The 24,251-nt window shown below is 36.5% G+C and overlaps 1 protein-coding gene and 1 long non-coding RNA gene across 3 annotated transcripts in view; one reads left to right on the top strand and one right to left on the bottom strand.

Annotated features, from left to right (window-relative positions):
* PRKG1 (protein kinase cGMP-dependent 1) overlaps positions 1-24,251 on the top strand; it is a 1,347,543-nt gene that overhangs the window by 1,312,225 nt on the left and 11,067 nt on the right. For both annotated transcript variants that reach the window (XM_030940495.1, XM_030940494.1), the window contains exons 11-14: positions 3,502-3,641; positions 4,540-4,629; positions 20,030-20,171; positions 21,391-21,554. In XM_030940495.1, the coding sequence (XP_030796355.1) occupies positions 3,502-3,641; positions 4,540-4,629; positions 20,030-20,171; positions 21,391-21,554 (536 nt within the window). The remainder of the gene's footprint in view (positions 1-3,501; positions 3,642-4,539; positions 4,630-20,029; positions 20,172-21,390; positions 21,555-24,251) is intronic.
* Positions 1-24,251, bottom strand: part of LOC115900356 — a 49,835-nt gene that overhangs the window by 14,954 nt on the left and 10,630 nt on the right. The gene's annotated exons all lie outside the window — the stretch shown is intronic.

The raw sequence follows: 24,251 nt of genomic DNA, 5'->3' as shown, positions 1-24,251 counted from the left end.
ATGTCACCTTACAATTCATCATGGATTAGGTTTGTTAAAATATTTTTATAATAAAACATAATATCTTAGCCTCAACAAATACAAATTGCTGTAACTTACTCAGAGTTTATATTGAAAAAAATGTTTGTAGCCAGCCCTGTAAAAAGGTAATAGTGTGGTTCAGCCCCAGACCTCAATAGGTTGTTATGCTCTGTGCAATTTCTTCATATCTTTGCATTCATGGAATTCTAGTTGAATCAGAATCAATTAGAAAGATTCAGACAATAATAATAAATAGCTATTACAATTTAAAAGAGACTTGCAAGTTTTTTCATGATGAGAGTTTTACTTTTACTCATTATAAAAGCAAGATATGATGATTGTTCAAAAGTTAAGCAATTCAAAAAGTAAAAAGTAAAAATCAACTAAAAATTTCCCTAAGGAAAAATCATTGTTAACGTATTGATGAACACATTTCTGATTGTCTTGTCATAAATTTATTTCACATATAGATGTGTGTGTGTATATATATATGTATACATACACACTAATATTCAGACACACTGTGAGATCATAAAATGTATGCTGTCTTGTAATCAGTATCTTTTATTCATGTTTTGGTTATTTGTTTTGGTTATTTTTCCATAATGTTAAATATAATTCTAAGTAATCATTTTTATAGTTGCATTGCATGGATATACCATAATTTATTTTTGCAAGCTCCTCCTCTTGATAGAAATTTAGATTGTTTCTAAAATTTTCCATTAGAAACAATGTTGAATTGAACATTCTTGAATGATCTTTGGAAAGTTGTTGGTTTATCAGAAGATTTCTGATGAATATGTTACTTGGACTTTATGCAAATAATTAACTTCAACATTCTCGACTATCTCTGTTGAGTTAGTTCACACGAGTGGTCCTCAGGTACCCTGACTTTCTGGTTAGGATCTTGAGTTCTGTCAGTCTTGCAGCATTCTGGTTTAAATTGGAAGTGGAGATTCTAAGGGCCCTGCCCTAAGGAACTCATGAGATCTTGTACAGAGTGCAAAGAAGGAAGATGATTCTAGACCCAAGGACTGCTTCTATACAAAGTAAAGGCAAAGCAGAAAGCCTCGGTAGGTTAGCAATATAGTTCTATAAACTTTCTGTAATTAATTTTTTTAAATTGGCAAGTAGTAAGCCTGATTCCCAAGAATTTCTGTAGCCTTCACCTATCTCTTATGACATATGCCACCCACCAGCTCTCATCACCCTCTTCCTACCCCACTTGGCTTCTCCTTGCAGTATTCAAGCAATCAGGTACCCCAAACCCCTAATACATGGAGGTCCCTGGAAGTGCCTAGGAAAATGTCAGTGAGGCTTTGGTTGTTCTCCCAAATCACATGCCTAGCACAAGTTAAGCTTAAAGGTAATAGAAATATTGTTCAGTTTATCTCACAGTCCATGAGTTAGTCGATTCCATTAAACTTTGATTTGCAAAGTATCAATCACTGTGCATTTAATTGGTTTGTATTCAGCTGAAGGGAAGCAGCATTTGGTGGAAATAGCTTGGGCCAAAAAAGACCTGAACATGAATCCAGTTCTGCCACTTGATAGCTCTGTCACCTTGGGAAAGATAGAAATTGTTTTTGGAAATCAGTTAATTCCTCTGAAATAGCAACATTTGATTTGTCCTATTCAGTAGAGATTGCTGGTTATAAGCAGAGAGTTCATCAATGAATGCCCATTTGGTGGCGTGTTCTCATTTAGGATCATAATAACTGCGGTATCTGGTATTATCCTCAGCCAGAACTAGGGCTCAGAGCAGTTAAGCAACTAGCCCGAGAGAGACTAGTTGCTTAAACTGAGACAGACTAAGCAGACTCAGAATTCAAGTCCAGACCTGTGACTATAAAGACTGAATTCTTTCCTCCTACCCTGTGTTCACGGAGAAAAAAAAAATCTGCGTTATCATCACTGAAGAAAATACTTTTTATAGTAGGCATTTTTGAACTACACAACAATACTCACTAGTTTAACTGGATATGACTCTGAAGAGGGAATATGACTCTACTCCTTCTTCTCTGAATTGTAGTTCTGTAAGAGAGCTCATTTTTTCATGCCATCTTCCCTAACTGTCCAGATTTCTTTTAGAAGTGAGTTTTCACATTTTGTGTTTTATTATGAGTTACAACTGAATTTATTTGTATCACACTAATCTGTCATCTTTGAGTTTCACAGATAGAGTAGAGGGCCTTTGGCTGTTAAAGACATTTTCAAATACCCATTTTTCCCTTTACCTGTCATACTGATTCATGATTGCTGGCAGCTAAGCGAGGCCCATTTATTTGCAGTATCTTCATGCTCCCTCCTACGGAACTTGCCACATTAATATCCTCTAAGATCGAACTCAATCTGTACATGTGTGCAGGAACAAGACACTTAAGAACTTCGCTATCCCTGCTGATGAAGCAGTAAATAATTAACAACTAAAGAGGGGACAGCCATACTTCAGCTGAAAAGCAGAAACAGCATGCTGTGTTATTTCCCCCAAGGTTTCATTACTCCCAAATAATATCGGCTGTTTGGTATCATCTTGAGGATTCTGCTGCTTGACAGCACTAGATGATAATGTCCTTATATTGCTTTTAAATAATTAGCTCTGTTATCTCTTTTGTTTTTGCTACAAGTCACCTTCCTGAAATTTCTTGTAAAACCTTAAACAGCACCCTGTCTGAGTAAGGCATTTGGAAGATCCATGCCTCCTCTGGAGCTACTGGGAGCCATGTGGGCTTCAAGAGAGGCATGGCACATGGAAAGATATTGAGGCTCCAGGTCTTCCCAGTTACTAGAGAGTAAAGTTTGAGGTCAAAGGAACTAAAGCCATCATGCTTGTTTGAGAAGAAAAACAAACGGCTTTCAAAATCTCCTGAAAAAAATCTTGTTACAATTTTTTTTTTTTCTCTTTAAACTGCAGGGAGGGAAAATTCTGCAAGGTTAAAAAGAAGAAATGAATACAGTCAGTACTGAAGAAATAACAGTCTGCAGTCTCAGGAGAGACTAGGGTCCACCACTCAAGTTAAAAACCCTAGAAATATCTGTGGACTAGAACTAAGGGGGAAGAATATAAAGGCCCATATGACCCTGTTTTTGGCCATGTTTGCTTAAATAAAATTGGAAAAGAAGTTATTTTTTTCCACTATTTTGATTGAAGAAGAAAAATCATAAAATGTATTCAAACACACTCTATGAAATGAAATAATAAAACTAGAACTAAGTACATTTTCCCTTTTCTAATCCACATGTGAATACAATTAATTTGGAATCAAGTTAGTTAAATTTCAGCCAATTCAGAGCATGAGATTGGATGATAGCTGTGAGCCCTGGATGTTAAACCCAGCTCTAGCAAGGATGTACTGTGTGTGTGACTTGCGTGGTGGCTAAGGTTCATTTAAGTGCTCCATGTACCTGTTAATTTGAGGATAATAATGCCCTTTTATAAGTCTATGGGCTTTTTCTTACTCCCTTCTCTCTTTCTTTAAGGTCCAGTTGAAAAGTGAAGAATCCAAAACATTTGCAATGAAGATTCTCAAGAAACGTCACATTGTGGACACAAGACAGCAGGAGCACATCCGCTCAGAGAAGCAGATCATGCAGGGGGCTCATTCTGATTTCATTGTGAGGTAAAGGCCCCATGCCAGGGACAGATGTACCCAACTCCAAGTGACAAATCCACCACAAAACCCTCTGCCACCTGTGCGCACTGTTAACACATTTCGTATGCACAAAGAAACTTATTTTTAATCTAATCTTAAAGTTTTGTTTGATTTCTAAAAATAGAGTTCTGATTCTACTCTTTCTTTTAAAGAGAATCAGTGTCTGAAAACAATGTGGTTTCCAAAGGACGTACCAGAGTTTCTAACATTCCGTTTTTATCTTTTTTTAAACCCCCAAACTCTACATAGACCTCTGATGCTTAAAAGACAAAATATTCAAAATCAAGCTATTTAACCTTTAATTATCTGAATATATTTTGAAGATCTACAAAAATGAAATGACAGCTGACCATTCCACCTCAGTACTAATAAAGGGATAATGGGGAGATTTTTATATGCAGAAGCAGCTTTATGTAGTGAATTTTCCAGTGGCACTTAGTGAAAACAGGATGTAACATAAATTTGAGCGAATAGCACATGAAATTTATACATGTCTGAATTTGTAAAGTTTAATCCACTTTATTCCCATTTTCGTTGCATGTTGATGACCACTAAACGTTGCCCCAACAGTCCATGCTCAAAACATCACCCAAATTGGAATGGAAAGAACCCCAAGAAACCCTCTTTGTCCATAATCATTATGATTAATCCATTTCAAGGGAGAGAGTGGCGCCCTAGTTTCTTCTATTAAAATCCTATTCATGAGCCATTGATTTCTTTTCCCCATGTGTGGGCTTAGATCTCTCTCATTCTGATAACATTTTGAACTTGGCAAATCAAAACTATAATCTGGGTCCCCCAAAATTGCATACTTGTAAAAGACAATAATGTTTATAATCTTTGTTTTCTTGTTTGCAATTTACAGACTGTACAGAACATTTAAGGACAGCAAATATTTGTATATGCTGATGGAAGCTTGTCTAGGTGGAGAGCTCTGGACCATTCTCAGGGATAGGTAGGAGATTTAAGAAATTTCTATGATGTCTATAAAAACATAGTTGCCCATGTTGGTCTATAAGAAGAATTAATATAATAAAGTATAATAATCATTTATACTTTACACATGCTTATATTTCAATATTTAAAGTAAGCACAGGGAATAACCCACTATACACATATGATTTACTGGACATATAATAAAACTCACTTTGTAACTAACAATACAGGCTTAGTCAATCATAAAAATGGTACATAGCAAAGTATATACATGGCCTTAGTTTTGCATGAATGTAAGAATTAGACAACTCTATAGTTGGAATTCAATTCATTCATTGCTTTAGCAGAAAGAGAATTATAGTTATTTTATAATTATAATTTGAATTAACTATCAATTTAATTGCTCTACTCTTTTTCCAGATAGGCAGTTTGCCTTTTGTGACACTGAGAATTTTTTCCAAAGTAATTTTTCTCTCTACATTGCTCTTTGGTTTCAAAATTAACAAAAGTTTCCAGCCATCTCTTTATCCCTTGGCTAGTCTTAGGAAAAAGAAAAGAATCCACTTATAAGCAGTATTTCATGTAAATAATCTGATTTAGATTTGCCTTCTTACCCTTGCAAGGCAAGGAAAGTTTGTCTAGATGGTGCTCGTTTGTTTGTTTGTTTGTTTTAATCATGAAAATTCATTGTCTTTTCCATCTCGTATTTAGATAACTAGCAAATTATCTAGTTATCTTCTAATATAATTTATCCTATAAAATGTCTCAGGAGATCGTTATCTACCCTGTGTTTTTTAAAAACACACTTTTATTTTCCTGTGAATAATCTTTTTATTATTTTCTATGAATGATTTATTGATCATACACAAGTCATCTTTGTTCTTTTGAACACTCACCTTTAGACATCTGCCCCCCAGATTCCTCTTCATGGGGTAGCATCCTTCTGAAACTTAGCTATAGGTAGCCCTGATGTACATAACCATGTAAGGTTTTTATATTTGTTACTTTGTAAATATCCCAGAGTAAAACAAGTGGTTCCTTATACATTGTTGATTTAAATTCTCATTCATAATGGTGTTCTTATGGTACTTTCATATCATTATACAACAGGCCCTTTCACCTGTTATTCCCATGGCCTTACTTATATATGCCAAATGGATTTCTTGTTACCACATTGTATCCTATTGCATCAGTATTTTATTTCAATTCTTAAATTTAAGGTTAAAAAAGCATAAAAGGGAATGTATAACATTGGCATTAGGAGATAAGGTTAACATCTGTACTAAGCTATTATAGTGTATATATTATGCATTATTGCTAGTTAAGATGTACATACAGATTGTATACCAGACATTGTGATAGAGGCTGGGGATCCAGTAATAAACAAAATGGACGTGGTCTGTTTCCTAAGAATGTATAGTTTGTTGCACAAAGTTAATATTTTAATTTGTGAGTTAACATTTGGCATATCTAATGTGTTTCTACTGTATTATATTTGACTCAATATTTCAATTCACTGATTTATTTGAAGTCTTCTACATTTTTTTCTAGTTAGAATAGAAGAAGATTTACAAGTGGAATTAAACATGAAAGCAGTAATAAGCCACAAAGGGAGAGGCCAACTATCCTCTTATAGCTTTTTTAAAATTATTTTTTCATAAGTTGTTGGGGTACAGGTGGTATTTGGTTACATGAGTAAGTTCTTCAGTGGTGCTTTGTGAGATTTTGGTTTACCCATCACACGAGCAGTATACACTGTGACATATTTGTCGTCTTTTATCTCTTGCCCCCCTCCCACTCTTCCCCCGAAATTCCCAAAGTCCATTGCATCATTTGTATGTCTTTGTGTCCTCATAGCTTAGCCCCCACATATCAGTGAGAACATACGATATTTGGTTTTCCATTCTTGAGTTACTTCACTTAGAATAATAGTCTCCAATCTCATCCAGTTCCCTGCAAATGCTGTTAATTCATTCCTTTGTATGGCTGCATAGTATTCCATCATATATATCTATATATCCATATATAGATATAGATATGCATCATATGTGTATATACATGTATATATGCCCATACACATATATCACAGTTTCCTTATCCACTCATTGATTGATGGGCATTTGAGTTGGTTCCATGATTTTGCAATTGTGAATTGTGCTTCTATAAACATGAGTATGCAAGTATCTTTTTTGAATAATGATTTCTTTTCCTCTGGGTCAAATGGTAGTTCTACTTTTAGTTCTTTAAGGAATCTCCACACTGTTTTCCATAGCAGCTGCACTAGTTTACATTCCCTAGTGTAGAAGTGTTCCCTGTTCACTGCCATCCATGCCAGCATCTACTGTTTTTTTGATTTTTTGATTATGGCCATTCTTGCAGGAGGGAGGTGGTATCACCTTTTGGTTTTGATTTGCATTCCCCTGACCATTAGTGATGTTGAGCATTTTTTCATATGTTTATTGGCCATTTGCATATCTTCTTTTGAGAATTGTCTATTCATGCCTTAGCCCACTTTTCATGGGATTATTTGTTTTTATTCTTACTGATCTGTTTGAGTTTGCTGTATATTCTGGATATTAGTCCTTTGTCAGATGTATAGATTGTGACGATTTTCCCCCACTCTGTGGGTTGTCTTTTACTCTGATGACTCTTCCTTTTGCTGTGCAAAAGCTCACTAGTTTAACTAGGTCCCAGCTATTTATCTTTGTTTTTATTGCATTTTGTTTTGGGTTCTTGGTCATGAAATCTTTGCCTAAGCCAATATCTAGAAGGGTTTTTCCAATGCTATCTTGTAGAATTTTAGTAGTTTCATGTCTTAGGTTTAAGTCCTTAATCCATCTTGAGTTGATTTTTGTACAAGGTGAGAGATGAGGATCCAGTTTCATTCTCCTACATATGGCTAGCCAATTATCCCAGCAGCATTTGTTGAAAAGGGTGTCCTTTCCCCACTTTATATTTTTGTTTGCTTTCTCAAAGATCAGTTGGCTATAAGTATTTGGGTTCATTTCTGGGTTCTCTATGCTGTTCCTTTGATCTATGTGCCTATTTTTATACCAGTATTATGCTGTTTTGGTGACTATGGCCTTATAGTATAGTATATATACAGGTAGTGTGATGCCTCCAGATTTGTTCTTTTTGCTTAATCTTGCTTTGGCTATGTGGGCTCTTTTATGGTTCCATATGAATTTTAGACTTTTTTTGTCTAATTCTCTGAAGAATGATGGTGGTATTTTGATGGGGATTGCATTGAATTTGCAGATTGCTTTGGCAGTATAGTCATTTTCACAATATTGATTCTACTCATCCATGAGCATGAGATGTTTATGTCATTTGGGTCATCTATTATTTCCTTGGTTGTGTGTTTGTTGTTGTTGTTGTTGTTGTTGTTGTTTGCAGTTTTGTAAAAGGGGTTGAGTTCTTGATTTGATTCTCCACTTGGTCACTGTTGGTATATAGAAGAGCTACTGATTCATGTGCATTAATCTTGCATGCAGAAACTTTGCTGAATTCTTTTATCAGTTCTAGGAGCTTTCTGTAGGAGTCTGTAGGGTTTTCAAGGTGAGCGATCATTTTGTCAGCAGACAGTGACAGTGTGACTTCCTCTTTACTGATTTGGATGCCCTTTATTTCTTTCTCTTGTCTGATTGCTCTGGCTAGGACTTCCACTACTATGTTGAAGAGGAGTGGTGAGAGAGGGCATCCTTGTCTTGTTCCAGTTCTCAGAGGGAATGCTTTCAACTTTTCCCCATTCAGTATTATGTTGGCTGTGGGTTTATCATAGTTGACTTTTATTACATTAAGTTATGTTCTTTGTATGCAGATTTTGCTGAGAGTTTTAATCATTCAGGGATGCTGGATTTTGTTGAATGCTTTTTCTGCCACTATTGAAATGATCATGTAATTTTTGTTTTTAATTCTGTTTATGTGGTGTATCATATTTATCTGCTTGTGTATGTTAAACCATCCCTGCATCCCTGGTACGAAACCCACTTGATCATGGCGGAATGTCTTTTTGATATATTGTTGGATTTGGTTAGCAAGTATTTTGTTAAGGATTTTAGCATCTATGTTCATCAAGAATATTGGTCTGCAGTTTTCTTTTTTGTTTATGCCCTTTCCTGGTTTTGGTATAAGGGTGATGCTGGCTTCACCCTTATTATTTTTACGGAGAGTTCCTTCTTTCTCTGTCTTGTGGGATAGTGTCAAAAGGATTATTACAAATTCTTCTTTGAATGTCTGCTATAATTGTTCCATGAACCATCTGGTCCTGGACTTTTCTGTTGTTGGTAATTTTTAAATTACCATTTCAATATCACTGCTTGTCTGTTCAGGGTATCTAATTCTTCCTCATTTAAGCTAGGAAGGTTGTATTTTTCCAGGAATTTATCCTTTTCGTCTAGGTTTTCTAGTTTTTGTGCATAAAGGTGTTCATAGTAGCTTTGAATGATCTTTTATATTTCAGTGGTATCAGTTGTAATATCTCCTGTTTAATTTCTTAGTGAGGTTATTTGGACTTTCTTCTTTTCTTGGTTAATTTTGCCAATGATCTATCAATTTTATTAATCTTTTCAAAGGACCAGCTTTTTGTTTCATTTATATTTTGTATTCTTTTGTTTGTTTGCTTGCTTCAATTTCATTTAGCTCTTCTCTGATTTTGGTTATTTCCCTTCTTCTGGGTTTGGGTTTCGTTTGTTCTTGTTTCTCTAGTTCCTTGAGGTGTGACCTTAGAGTGTCAGTTTGTGCTCTTTCAGTCTTTTTGATGTAGGCATTTAGGGCTATGAACTTTCCCCTTAGCACAGCCTTTACTCCATCCCAGAAGTTTTGATATGTTGTTTCATTATTGTCTTTCAGTTCAAAGAATTTTTCAGTTTCCATCTTGATTTCGTTTTGGACCCAATGCGCATTCAGGAGCAGGTTATTTAATTTCCGTGTACTTGGTATGGTTTTGATGGTTCCTTTTGGAGTTGATTTCTAGTTTTATTCCACTGTGGTCAGAGATAGTGCTTGATATAATTTCAATATTCTTAAATTTATTGAGGCTCATTTTATGGCCTATCATATGGTCTATGTTGGAAAAAAAGTTGCATGTGCTGTTAAATAGAATGTGTATTCTGCAGTTGTTGTATGAAATGTTCTGTATGTATCTATTAAGTCCATTTGTTCCAAGATATAGTTTAAATCCATTGTTTCTTTGTTGACTTTCTGTCTAGATGACCTGTCTAGTGCTGTCAGTGGAGTACTAAAGTCCCCCACTATTACTGAGTTGCCATCTATCTCATTTTTTAAGTCTATTAGTAATTGTTTTATACATTTGAAAGCTCAAGTGTTAGGCACATGTATGTTTAGGATTGTGATATTTTCCTATTGGACAGAGCCTTTTATCATTATTTAATGCCCCTCTGTCTCTTTTAACTGCTGTTGCTTTAAAGTTTGTTTTGTTTAATGTAAGAATAGCTATCCCTGCTGGCTTTTGGTGTCCCTTTGCATGAAATGTCTTTTTCCAGCCCTTTATTTTATGTGAGTCTTTATGTGTTAGGTGAGTCTCCTGAAGGCAGCAGATAGTTGATTGGCAAGTTTGCATCTATTCTGCAGTTCCATATCTTTTAAGTGGCCAATTTAGGCCATTTACATTCAATGTTAGTATTGAAATGTCAGGTACCATTGCCTTCGTTGTGCTCTTTGTTGCCTGTATATTTTGTTTCTTTTGTTTTTTGTTTATGCTTTTTAACTTGTATTTTTGTTTTATAGGTCCTGTGTGATTTATGCTTTAAAGAGGTTCTGTTTTGATATGTTTCCAGGATTTGTTTCAAGATTTAGAGCTCCTTTTAGCAGTTTTTGTAGTGGTGGTTTGGTAACAGTGAATTCTCTCAGCATTTGTTTTTCTGAAAAAGACTGTATCTTTCCTTCATATATATATGATGCTTAGTTTTGCTGGATACAAAATTCTTGGCTGATAATTGTTTTGCTTGAGGAGACTGAAGATAGAGCCCCAATCCCTTCTAGTTGGTAGGGTTTCTGCTGAGAAATCTGCTGTTAATCTGATAGGTTTTCCTTTATAGGTTACCTGGTGTGTCTGCCTCACAGCTCTTAAGATTCTTTACTTCGTCTTAACTTTGGATAAACTGATGATAATGTGCCTAGGCAAAGATCTTTTTGAGACGAATTTCCCAGGTATTTTTTGTACTTCTTATATTTGGATGTCTAGGTCTGTAGCAAGGCTGGGGAAGTTTTCCTTGATTATTCCACCAAATACATTTTCCAAGCTTTTAGAATTCTCTTCTTCCTCAGTAAAACCAATTATTCTTAGGTTTGGTCATTTAACATAATCCCAGACTTCTTTGAGGCTTTGTTCATATTTCTTTCTTTCTTTTTTTTTTTTTTTTTTTCTTGAGACGGAGTGTCACTCAGTTGCCCAGGCTGGAGGGCAGTGGTGCGATCTCGGCTCACTGCAAACTCCACCTCCCAGGTTCATGCCATTCTCCTGCCTCAGCCTCCCAAGTAGTTGGGACTACAGGCGCCCACCGCCTCGCCCGGCTAATTTTTTGCATTTTTAGTAGCGATGGGGTTTCACCATGTTAGCCAGGATGGTCTCGACCTCCTGACCTCGTGATCCACCCGCCTCAGCCCCTGGAAGTGCTGGGATTACAGGCATAAGCTACCACACCTGGCTGTTCATATTTCTTATTCTTTTTTCTTTCCCTTTGTTGGATTGGGCTATTTCAAAGACCTTGTCTCTGAGCTCTGAATTTCTTTCTTCTACTTGTTCAGTTCTATTGCTGAGACTTTCCAGTGCATTTTGCATTTCTAAAAGTGTGTCCAAAGTTTCCTGAATTTTTTATTGTTTTTTAAGCCATCTGTTTCCTTGAATATTTCTCCCTTCACTTCTTGTATCATATTTTGGATTTCCTTGCATTAGGCTTCACCTTTCTCTGGTCCCTCCCTGATTAGCTTAATAACTAACCTCCTGAATTATTTTTCAGGTAAATCAGGGATTTATTCTTGGTTAGGATCCATTGCTGGTGAACTAGTGTGATTTTTGGGGGGTGTTGAAGAGCCTTGTTTTGTCATATTACCAGGGTTTGTTTTCTGGTTCCTTCTCATTTGGATAGTCTCTGTCAGAGAGAAGGTCTAGGGTTGAAAGCTGTTGTTCAAATTCTTTTGTCCCACTAGGTGTTCCCTTGATGTAGTACTCTGTCCATTTTCCTATGCATGTGGCCTCCTATGAGCCAAACTGCAGCGATTATTGTCTCTCTTCTGGGTCTAGCCACCCAGCCAGTCTACCTGGCTCCGTACTGGTACTTGGAGTAGTCTGCACAGAGTCTTGTGATGTGAACCATCTATGGTTCTCTCAGCCTTGTATACCAATGTTCGTTCTGGTGGAGGTGGTGGGGGGTACAACGTACTCCATGAAGGTTCTTAGCTTTGGTGGTTTAATGTTCTTTTTTTGTGCTGTTTGGCCTCCTGTCAGGAAGTGGCACTTTCCAGAAAGCATCAGTTGTGGTATTACGGGGAGGAACCAGAGGTGGGCAGGATCCTAGAACTCCCAGTTTTTATGCCCTTTGTCTTCTGCTACCAGTGTGGGTAGGGACGGACTGTCAGGTGGGGGGTGGGGCTAGGTGTGTCTGAGCTCAGACTCTCCTTGGGTGGGTCTTGCTGTGGCTGCTGTGGGGGATGGAGGTGGGATTCCCAGGTCACTGGAGTTGTGTACCTAAAAGGATTATGGCTGCCTCTGCTGAGTCATGCAGGTCGTCAGAGAAGTGGGGGAAAGCAGGCAGTCACAGGCCTCACCCAGCTCCCATGCAAACTGAAGGGCCAGTCTCACTTCCACTGTGCCAGCCCCAACAGCCCCCAGACCATTTCCAGGTGGAGAGTGATAGGGGTTTGAAAACCTGGCCCAGGCTATCTGCCTCCCAGCTTTGAAAGAAAAGGGTTTGGTTCTTCCTCCACTTGTGAAGCCTACACACCAGATTTGCGTCCTCCCCCGAGTTCCGGACAGGAGACTTCTCACCCAGTTCAAATTTTTGCAAAGTTCAGCTACAGATTTGCTTCTGCCTGTGTAGTTTTACCCCCTGCTCCTTTTCTGCTGGATCCCTTTGGTGCCAGGCAGGAATGGCCTGCTAGGGGACCCAGCGAGCTCCCAGGGCCTTTCTGCTGCTTCCTCTTCCCCTGTATATCACTCAGCTCTCCAAACTGACTCAACTCCAAGTAAAGTCGGAAACTTCTCCCAAAAACAGACCTTCAGCTTCTCCTGTGGCGGGGTGTGTCCCGGGAGGAGGGTTTCCCTTTCCCACTTCCACAGTTGAGGCACTCACAGTTCTGGGGTGTCTCCTGGGTCCTGCAGCAGTCCACTTCCTTCAGAGGGTATTTGGGTCCTCTTGGAATCGCTGGTTTGCTCTTGCAGTCGATCTGGAGCTGAAATTCACAATGTGAGCCATCACCCACTACTCTGTCCATAGCTGCAATCTAGTCCTGCCTCCCAACTGCCATGATCTCTCCAACATCTTCTCATAGCTTTTTAAATCATTTAATGATGTTCTTAACCAGAACAATAAAAACAATAATAATAATGATGATAATAAAACTCAATTTAAAGTCCACTCATTAGGTATCAAACATGCACAGGCATTCGTTTTCAACTTATTTTCGAAAGTATTGTTTCATAATTTGCCTTATGTAACTCGATTTCACATTTTGTTCATAATGCCAGCCAAGCCTTCTGAGTGAGATGTATCCTGATGCCTCTGGTAGCAAAGGTTTGCTATTAAGAAGCAGCTTACTTTGGGAGGAGTAAAGGGAAGGAAAATGTCAATGGATTTCTTTACTTCCACTTGGTTGCTTTTTGGTCCTTACATTGTTCTTCCCTTTTATCACACTTTGATTTGAGGTACACAGTTGCTGAGCCCCCCAGTATACTTAATACTCCATGAAGAGTCATAATCTACAGAAATAGTCCTTACATTGTTCCTCCCCTTTATCACACTTGGATTTGAGGTACACAATTGCTGAGCCCCCCAATATATTTAATACTCCATGAAGAGTCATGATCTAGAGTAATAGTGGCTACCTGCTTGTTCCTAAAGATTTAGAGGTGCTGAATTAACCACTATAGGTAAAATCATCTGAGAATAATTATCCCTGGCCAACTTTCTTTCCTATGTAGGCATGTAGCCTTATTTTTATTCTAAGTGATTTTTCCTTTTCCTTCTCAAAAAACTTGCCAGGGGAAAAAAACATAGTTTTAGACATTCAGGCTCCAATTAATATTGCCATTGACCAGCTTTCTGTTTGTTCAAATTGAGGTTGAAAATCTTAAAGATTAATTGTTAGAAATATATAAAAAAATACCAAGGGAAAGATTATGCCGTTATGCTATTAGTCACAGTATATATGAAAATATCTGGGGTCAAAAAATCCACCCTGTCAATGTATTCAGTTTTCCTCTTGTGTCAGAGGACAGAAGCAATAATGGAAAAGCTATTCTGAAAGTATACAAGAAATTTACTTAGACTGATCTGAAGATAGGCTGGCCTGACCTTATTCATTACTGACATGGAAATAACTCCGAGCCTCAGAGATTTAGCACAGGAAGACTCTGATGACAACCCAGACATCATCCTTCTCTCACCTCACAGCTGAGATGACCATTCCCTGCTTCTCATTTTCTGTCTTCTCATCAACATAGAAAAGAAGCACAGAGGCTGTGAGCTGTGACTCAAGCCTGGAATCCCAGCACTTTGGGAGGCTGAGGCGGGTGAATCACCTGAGGTCAGGAGTTCGACAGCAGCCTGGCCAATATGGTGAAACCCTATCTCTACTAAAAATACAACAACAAAAAAATTAACTGGGCATGGTAGTGGGTGCCTGGAATCCCAGCTACTAAGGAGGCTGAGGCAGGAGAATCACTTGAATCCAGGAGGCAGAAGTTGCAGTGAGCTGAGATTGCGTCACTGCACTCCAGTCTAGGGAACAAGAGAGAAACTCCGTCCAAAAAAAAAGAGAGAGAGAGGAGAGGAGAGGAGAGGAGAGGAGGGGAGGGGAGGGGAGGGGAGGGGAGGGGAGGGGAGGGGAGGGGAGGGGAGGGGAGGGGAGGGGAGGGGAGGGGAGGGGGGGAGGGGAGGGGAGGGGAGGGGAGGGGAGGGGAGGGGAGGGGAGGGGAGGGGAGAAGAGAAGAGAAGTGAGGCGGCACAGGGCAGCTCTTTATTTGTTGTATTTGCTGTCAAGAAGTAAGAATTAAAATGATGCCATCTATTTACAAATAGGAATATGGCTTGAAGACTAATACATATTTCCTAGCTTTGAGACATGAACTACAGCATTGAAATGTTAATTGCCCCTATAAATTTCCCTGGTTTATTCTTTGTTAGCTATTATGCTTTATTTTCTAATTTATGACACTTTGTCTCCCACTAGTTCTGTCCTATTATTTGTAATAAGTTGGTACAAATTATATTTCATTCACCTTCCCTCCCTAACACTTAAAGAATTGGCAAATCCTGCAATTTTTGTAAGAATGTGTAAGTGGTTAATATGGTAAATAAATATATATTAGTATTTATATTAACATAGAATATAATGTATAACATTAACACATGTATTATATATTAATATCAGTATTTAATGTATATTTGAACTGAATAAAATTTAACATCTCATTTACTTAATTAGAATTTTTAACATATGTATGTTTATTTTTCTTACTGAATATCTTAAATAACGACTTCTGAAACCATAATTTTCAAATGTCATACATCTCACTTTCTGGTCATGTCATACCATATGTATGTTGTAAACCCATGAATGCTGCATTACTTTTTATATTTAGTCTCATTGATTCTGGCTATTTTGTGGAAGGTGGTAATTATTTAAATTCTATCTTAGATGCCCTAATAGCTGGCATAGATTGAAGGTATTTCAAAGAAAATAAGTATCTTTGTAATAATTTAGCCTCCCTCAGTTTACAATTGGCAATAAATCTGCACAGATTGCAACATACTTCAGGTTCATACACTCAGTGATTGTTGTTACTCGTCAATGAAAAAGGTGAAATATTCTGATGAAAGATGCTTTGCTCCTGTTACATTCTGATATCCAAGAACTCAGTTTATGACAAGTTGACTAAACGTTGTGATTAAATTTTAATTTGAGTCTATCAATATTCATAAATAACCTTCTATTTCTCTCAAATTGTTATCTACTGCCATCTAGCTTAAAACAAGCATCCATCCCCAAAGAGGGCATAAGGGCCTTCTCTCTTACTTTTTTTAATTGAAATGACACAGCTGTCAAGGCATAATTCATTATTTCAAACAGTTATATAAGGCAAGTGATTTATTTCTTTAAGCAACTCTCGAAACTGTTGATGAAACAGAGTTTATTTGTTTTAAATCAAATTTACATTGTCATTTGCAATTCTAATAGTAATTTTTCATTGTGAGTCACCTCAGTGCTATGCTTTGTGACTGCTTTCAAGATGTCTATTTTAAAATTCACAACTTATCTACATCACACATCCAGTGATGGGACAGTGAGGTGCTGGTAAACATTTTGTGTACGTGCATTGTACAGATTTATCAAAGTTTGAGACAAGGTTTTCATTTAATTTTCAAAAGCAGTCACAAATATATTTATATGTGAAAGATACTCACTATAAATGTGTTGAAGGAATGGAAACTAGATTTCTAAAACCCTCCACATTCCAAAATGACTCAAGACAGAGAAAACTGGAAACAAATAGAGTTGTCAAGAACTGAAGACCTTAAGATGTACAATTTGTGGTCCGTTTGCTTCATGGTGAAAAAGGGAGAGCAGGCAATAAAAGGGTAATTTTGGCCCATGTGAAAAGCATGGGGAAAGTGAAAAGAACAGAGATTAGCAGAGGATTCTTCACAGTTGATTTGTGGCAGTTAGCTTTGGCAGTCAGAAGCACTTCAATAACAGAGAGGATTGGTGTTGCAAACCCCCAACCTCCACCCTGAAAATGCTTCATCCCTGTTCTATACTATGTTAGTTAATTTTCCTATATTAAGACATAGTAGCTAAAAAAGAGTTTTCTGGTGCTCAATCATAGTGGCTACTATTACATTTAGTGAGCCCAAGTTGTGTACCAGACACTTATTTTCGGTACATGCATTATTAATTATTTGGATCTTCACAACAATCCAATGAGATAGTTACTTTTATTAGTCCCATTTTGCACACGAGAACACAGAAACCCAGAGACATATAGTTAATTGCTCAAGAACAAACAGTAAATGGAGTCTGGAGTTGAGCCCAGGATTCTTGCTTCGGGGTCCATATTCTAAAATATAGCCTCCTCTCATGAATTTAGGTTTGTATTAGCATTTTTCCATCTTTCTGCTAATGACTAGCTTATTAAGAATGCAAATACAATACTCTGCAGAGATTTCATGAGAAATTGATCTCTCACCTAAGCATTTACTCATTACAACCTTAACAATGCATTTGTCCTTTTGATTCTATTACCAATTGACTATTAGGGAAGCAGAGGTATGTTGCCCAGAGTCACAACTGTAGAAATAATCTCCTCTTCTACTAACAGTAATCAGGAATGTGTAAGCTTTCAAAAAGGCCCAATCAAATCACATTTAGACAGTCCTGATGTAAACAGAGTAAACAGACAACCTGCACAATGGGAGAAAATTTTTGCAATCTATCCATCTGACAAGGGTTAATATCCAGAATCTTTAAGGAACTTAAGCAAATTTACAAGAAAAAAACAACCCCATCAAAAAGTGGGCAAAGGATATGAACAGACACTTCTCAAAAGAAGACATTTATGCAGCCAACCGACACATGAAAAAATGCTCATCGTCATTGGTCATTAGAGAAATGCAAATCAAAACCATAATTAGATACCATCTCATGCCAGTTAGAATGACAATCATTAGAAAGTCAGGAAACAACAGATGCTGGAGAGGATGTGGAGAAATAGGAATGCTGTTACACTGTTGGTGGGAGTGTAAATTAATTCAACCATTGTGGAAGACAGTGTGACAATTCCTCAAAGATCTAGAATCAGAATTATCATTTGACCCAGCAATCCCATTACTGGATATATACTGAAAAGATTATAAATCATTCTACTTAAAGACACATGCACACGTATATTTATTGCAGCACTATTCACAATAGCAAAGACTTGGAACCAACCCAAATGTCCATCAATGGGCAGACTGGATAAAGAAAATGTGGCACATGTACACCATGGAACACTATGCAGCCATAAAAAAGAATGAGTTCAGCTGGGCACGGTGGCTCACGTCTGTAATCCTAGCACTTTGGGAGGCAGAGGCGGGTGGATCACGAGGTCAGGAGGTTAAGACCATCCTGGCCAACATGGTGAAACCCCATCTTTACTAAACATAAAAAATTACCTGGGCATGGTGGTGCATGCCTGTAGTCCCAGCTACTTGGGAGGCTGAGGCACGAGAATTACTTGAACCTGGGATACAGAGGTTGCAGTGAGCAGAGATGGTGCCTCTGCACTCCAGAATGGGTGACAGAGTGAGACTCCATCTCAAAAAAAAATAATAACAACAAGACATATAGTGTGAAATAAAATAAGACCATTCCCTTTACTCTTTCATTTTGTTTTGTTTTGTTTTACTTTGCAATGCTCTCCATTGAGAAGGGATTGAATTCATAGCAGTGTAGCTAAAGCTGTATATTAATTATAGATACACAGATGCTTACTCTTTAAGGTATATAATCTCTTCAAGTGAAAGAAATATGCTTCTTTTGATAGGTAAACCTACTTAATTAAGGGCAAAGAAGAAAGGACCTTCAAGGCAATACTTTAATCCCTTTGCAAATACATACGATTATAGAATTTTAGCTCTGCCAAGGATATCTTCAAGTCAGAGGAAGATTGTACCATGAAGTATATCATTCATTTCCTCATACGGATGCCATTCTCAAACTTTCTCTTGTGCTCATAAATTCGCAATTGTTCCATTCAGATATTATTCAAGAGAGATTCAAGAATCATGGTAACTATAGTTAGGATTCTAGAATCTAGAGGAATGCATATCATTATGCCTAGAATTAATTGTGTTTCAGAAGAATGATATTTGTCTTAGGAAAACTGATTATTTCAGTGAAAAACTCCAGTTACATTAGTAGCTGAACCAAAGACATTCTCTTTCTGGAAGATACTACCTTTTTCTGAACGATAACCTGAAAAGTGGTTGCTTTAGCCTTGATTCACTTATAAATTTTGTAAAAATGTAACCATATTCCATTGCCCAGTTTGTTAAACTTTACTCCACAACTTTGGGGAAAAAAAAAGTGTCACCAAAATGCAAACAGGCATCAGAGACTCATGAAAGCAAGCTCTGAGACTATCATTTGTTGCACACTATTAATAGAATAATTTGTGTGCTTGTCACTCATGTTACTTCTCAACCACCTCAGGAGCTGATGTTCACACTAATATTTTTAAATTATGAAATGAAATTATTAAATTGTGCTTACTACTTGAGAAAGAATAAAAGAACATGGTTTATTTAAGAAGTACCATGGTGGGGGAAGAGTTAAAATTTAAACTTTCTGCCCTAGAAAGAAGGGTTTAACCTTAGATACTAAGGTTTTTTGTAAATTATTTCATTCAATCAATCAACACGTATGTGCCCATATATCACATATATTTGAGACAGAGAGAGAGAGAGAGAGCCTTCCTGCTAAACATCATAATCAAGATTACTAATAAACATTCCCTTCCAGTTACTTTTTTCTTTCTAATTGTCTTTTAGTCCATCTTTTCCTCTTAATAAGAATGCAGTCGTGTAGGAGATAGATATTGTTTGTTTTGGTTGCAGGAGTTTCAAAAACAGAAGAGTACTTAGTTTGCATTATGATTGCATCAGTAGCATTACAACTCATTTCCAGAGTGATTCTTTGAAAACAGTAGCTTTTATTCACACTTTCATGAACTGTATGTGCATTATTTAAAAAGATTAAAAAACAGGCCTTCTAAGAATAAATATGAATAACCCATAAACTTCTCCTTTAAAAAACAAATGCTTGGTAAGCAAATTCTAAAATAGGATTTTTTTTTCTCCTGCCTACTGCTATAAGTCTGTGCCTTTTTAGATTGTAGTGGGCTGTTGAGAGGAAAACACTAAGTACATGAAATGTGTTGTGTGTTTAACTGTTCTTTCAGCCCTTTCAGGAAGTGAAATTTAACTATTCCATTCATAAAGACAGAGAATTCCTTAACTTAATCCTTGAATGCTTCGGAAAATCCAATGTAATGGCAATCATGTAACATTTAGCTATTAGGACAGTGGTCTCTGGGTTAAATTTTGGCAAACGAGTATAGTGAAATGAGAAAAAAAAAATAAAGCCATGTTAGAGAAACTAATTTTTCGTACAATTTTCATTCTTTTTCTGTATCTCAGAGGTTCGTTTGAAGATTCTACAACCAGATTTTACACAGCATGTGTGGTAGAAGCTTTTGCCTATCTGCATTCCAAAGGAATCATTTACAGGGACCTCAAGCCAGAAAATCTCATCCTAGATCACCGAGGTTATGCCAAACTGGTCAGTGCATTTCACACATGCTTTCTGCCCTGCAGATTTAAAATATTTGTTTATAAAACTGTGTTCATTTGCTAATATGAAATCTCAGTTTTCCTTTTCAATGTTGTAACTTTCTTAAAAGCAGGTTTTAACATTACAATTTTCAACTGAATGTTCTTTCAAATGATGCATCAGTTATGAAAAATTAAGTTGGCTAAGTTTGAATTAACAATACTCTGGCAAAACACGCTTTCATAAGCACGAGAAAACATACTTATTGGCACGTGTACAGGCGTAGAAGTCCTTTTCTCTAGTCAGCTTTCTGCCATTCACAAGCAATGGGTTTTTATATTATGGAAAACTATAAATCATTTCAACATTTTAGATTTAAGAATAATGCTCATGGAAAATAAATGTGCTTTACAAGCAATGCTAGCCAGGCTATGTAATAGTAATAATAATAACAACAGTCAAAAGTTGTAAAGATTTACCAAAGAAGAGAAGTTCTCTTATTTACAAATGCACAACTTTTGTTGGATCTGTTACAGCTTGATTCCATTTTTAAACTTTTTAGAATTGTTATTCAGCATGTGGTTTTTAAAGAAATCAAATCAGTGGCAGTTTTTTATTTGTAGTTTCAACCAAATCGTTTTAGAAAAAAATAGATTTTCTGTAGTCAAGACTCTTCCTTCAAAAGAGTTCCAGAAAAATGAAGAATACATTATAATTTTATTTCTGTTTATGCTTACCAAGGGCAGAGTTACCGGTCTCATAACTATGTTACTTACTTCCTGCAACAATAAAATAACTTTTCAAATAATTAATACTAAATGAATTGTCGACTTCATTAAATCCAGCAGAAACCATTTATATTCTGGGAAAGATGTTAAGTAGGCCCAACTGGTCTTTAAAAATTTTTATGTACAGAAGAGATTCTGTGTTTACACCCTAACCTCCATTAGCATAAACAAAGGAAAAATGAAAACTATATTCAGAAAGAAAGATTTACCTTTATTTTTAATGATGTGAATTTTATGCTATACTCACATGTCAACTTTTCCAATTAAAACTGAGTTTTATCAGGGAGACTTTGTTTGCAATACAGACTATTTCTTTGAGAAGACAGAACTATAAAAAGTGCATGTTTTTAAATTATTAAGATCATCGGTATACTTCAGCAAAATAACTTATTACTTTAATCATAAGAAGCTTAAGCATCTTGCTTTTCTCTCTTTGAAAGGTTGATTTTGGCTTTGCAAAGAAAATAGGATTTGGAAAGAAAACATGGACTTTTTGTGGGACTCCAGAGTACGTAGCCCCAGAGATCATCCTGAACAAAGGCCATGACATTTCAGCCGACTACTGGTCACTGGGAATCCTAATGTATGAACTCCTGACTGGCAGGTATGGATATTGATAGGGAACTGCTGATAAAAATAGACCAGCAAACAGCTACACACTCCCGCTTTTGTCACTCTGATTAAACCATCTTAAAGTACATTTCACCATATCTTGGTACCACAGTTCAATTAGTTATACGAATGACCGGGAAAAGTAAGGTGTAAAATAGGTCAGTCTAGGGCAACCACCTCAGCACCAACTTTTGGTCTCATTATTGCTACTTCTTTTTTACATATATGAATGTGGAAGGATATAATGTCTTTCTGTGAGATATTTTAGTCCAGTCATTTAGCCAGCAATAAAACAGGGGAGATGATAATCATATAAAAATATCTAGGGTCAGTTTTCTATAGAAGTAAGAGGACCTGTTAGCAACTGTTATATCTAAATGAAAGGTGACTGCTTTGTAGATCTTTCCTGTGATGTTATAATCATCAACTCAAATAGGCACTAGGGACACCGCAAGGTATAAAGCAGACTTTAAGATCCTCAAGGACCCATACTAAAAGAACAACAAATACACGACCATGACATGTGCTAAAACAGTGAGTGACAAGGGCGTTATACAGATTTCAGAATAGGGCTGAGTTCCTAAAGAGGCTTTTGAAGAATGAATATAAGGCGGTTGTGTCTTGAAGGAAGAATAGGACTTAGATGTAGAGACCAAGAAAAGGGTATTCTAAGCAAACAGGCATGGCTTAAAGAGAAAGGCAATAATGGTCACAGATATGGAGAAGGTCCGTGTAAAAAAAACAGGAACAGTTATCTTTTGACGATCATGATTGCTGCACTCGAGTGTTTGGACTCCATCTACAGAGGGAATCATTGAGATTTTCTGACAAAGGTTGAGTGATATGTATTGTGGTATTTAAGGAAAAACAAGTTGGCAGTAATTGAGCTAATTGGAAGAGGAATAGGAAGCTAGTTTGAAGATTGTTGCAGTAATTTAGTTTTAGGACACTGACAACCTAGAGTGGGGCAAGGGCAATGGAAAGAAAGAGTAAGTGTGAGGCGAGATGTGAAGAATTACTTACGAGGACTTAGTCACTACAGTGAACATGAGAGAAAGACTGAGGACTTTGAGCACATGGTACTCCGTGAGGATTCAGTGCATACAAGAAACACGTAGAAGAGTGTCTCGCACATAGTAAGCATTCCATGAATGTTAGCAGCTGCTACTGCTACAACGACAACAATCATTGCCAGAAATAGTTGTGTTTTGACTTTATTTTTATTTATGGGCATTTTACATTATTGCTTTTAAAGTTTCTCTGTTGACTTCAAATAAATTATGTGTGACCTAATCCAATTTTGTTCAATGTGGATTGTTCAATTTTGTTCTTTTGGATGGAGGTAAATTATTTTAAAAGTATGACCAATTAAGTAGACCTGTAAAGATATGAAAAATTTGGACAAAGTAGAAGGTTAAATTTAACATATGTATGTGGATGGATAGATAGGTAAATAAGCAGAGGGATAGATTAAAAGGTAATCTTTCTGTGTGCTTAGAATTGCTATAAGAACCAACTATATAATAAATAGAAGAAAACTAAATATTAACTATTTTTGAGGAAGCAAAATATTTATTTATAATAACTAGACTAAAATGTTAACCATGAAATTTCTAAACTTTATGTGACATTGTTTATCATTAAGTAATAAGGTAAAAACGATTAAAACCTTAATCTTAAAAACTGGCGTGTACTAAACTGTAAGAAATAATTAATAACAGAAAAACCCTTAATTCTTTACAGATTTCACAGGCTACAATATCTGACAGGAATATAATAAAACTTGGAATTAATAACAAAGATTTAAAATAAAAAACCTAAATACTTGAAAATTTAAAAAACATTTTTCTAAATAACCTCAGGCACATAGAAATTATGGAATAGCAGAGCAGTGATAAAAACAAAGCACTATAAGTCACAATTTGTGTTGTATGGTCAAAACCGAACTTAATTTTTTTTGCCATAAATACATATATTGAAACATTATGATTAAAAATACCTAAACTTAATATCCATTTCAAGAAATAACAAGACAGAAACAATTTTGGTCAAAGACAATAGCATTAAAAAACCTTTACTTTTCTTTTTCTACCCAAAGAGATGATGGTGGTGGTGAAAGATGGTGACCAAGGTTTCGGGTGGGAGAAGGCAAGAATAAAACAAGTAGGATGATCTTTAGTTACAATTAAAGTTCCAACAAACACACCTGCCAAACACAGTGAAGTGTGGCATGTGACTAGGAATGATTCTTGGACTACAAGCATGACTCCAAAGTATTTTCATCCTGAATGTCATATCTAATGATCTTCGATAGTAATAATAACATTTAGAGGATTGGCTGGACCTTGAAAAAGCAAACACTGTTCATGTAGAGACATAATTAAGTACTACAGAATGAAAAAGGAACTGAGGTGAAGGAAAACTCATACAAATGTACCAATTCTGCCTTTTAAGGCTTATAATGTTGGTCAATGAAGCAACAGGGAGTGAAAAAGGGGAGAGAGGCAGTGTAATCACATGATTTCGGAGAATGTGGTGGGGCTTCTGTATGAGCCACATGACCTCCCTGAATGCTTTAAATTGAGGGCAAAGGAAATACATGATCTGGTCATAAGGGAACAAACTGTAGTGAAGACTGGTGAATTTCTCATTGCTTCCTAACCTCGGATCTTCCCTGTTCTATTCTTCA

The sequence above is a fragment of the Rhinopithecus roxellana genome, chromosome 11 (genome assembly GCF_007565055.1).
Source record: "Rhinopithecus roxellana isolate Shanxi Qingling chromosome 11, ASM756505v1, whole genome shotgun sequence".
NCBI lineage: Eukaryota > Metazoa > Chordata > Mammalia > Primates > Cercopithecidae > Rhinopithecus > Rhinopithecus roxellana.
This window is presented reverse-complemented; position numbering and strand designations above follow the sequence as displayed.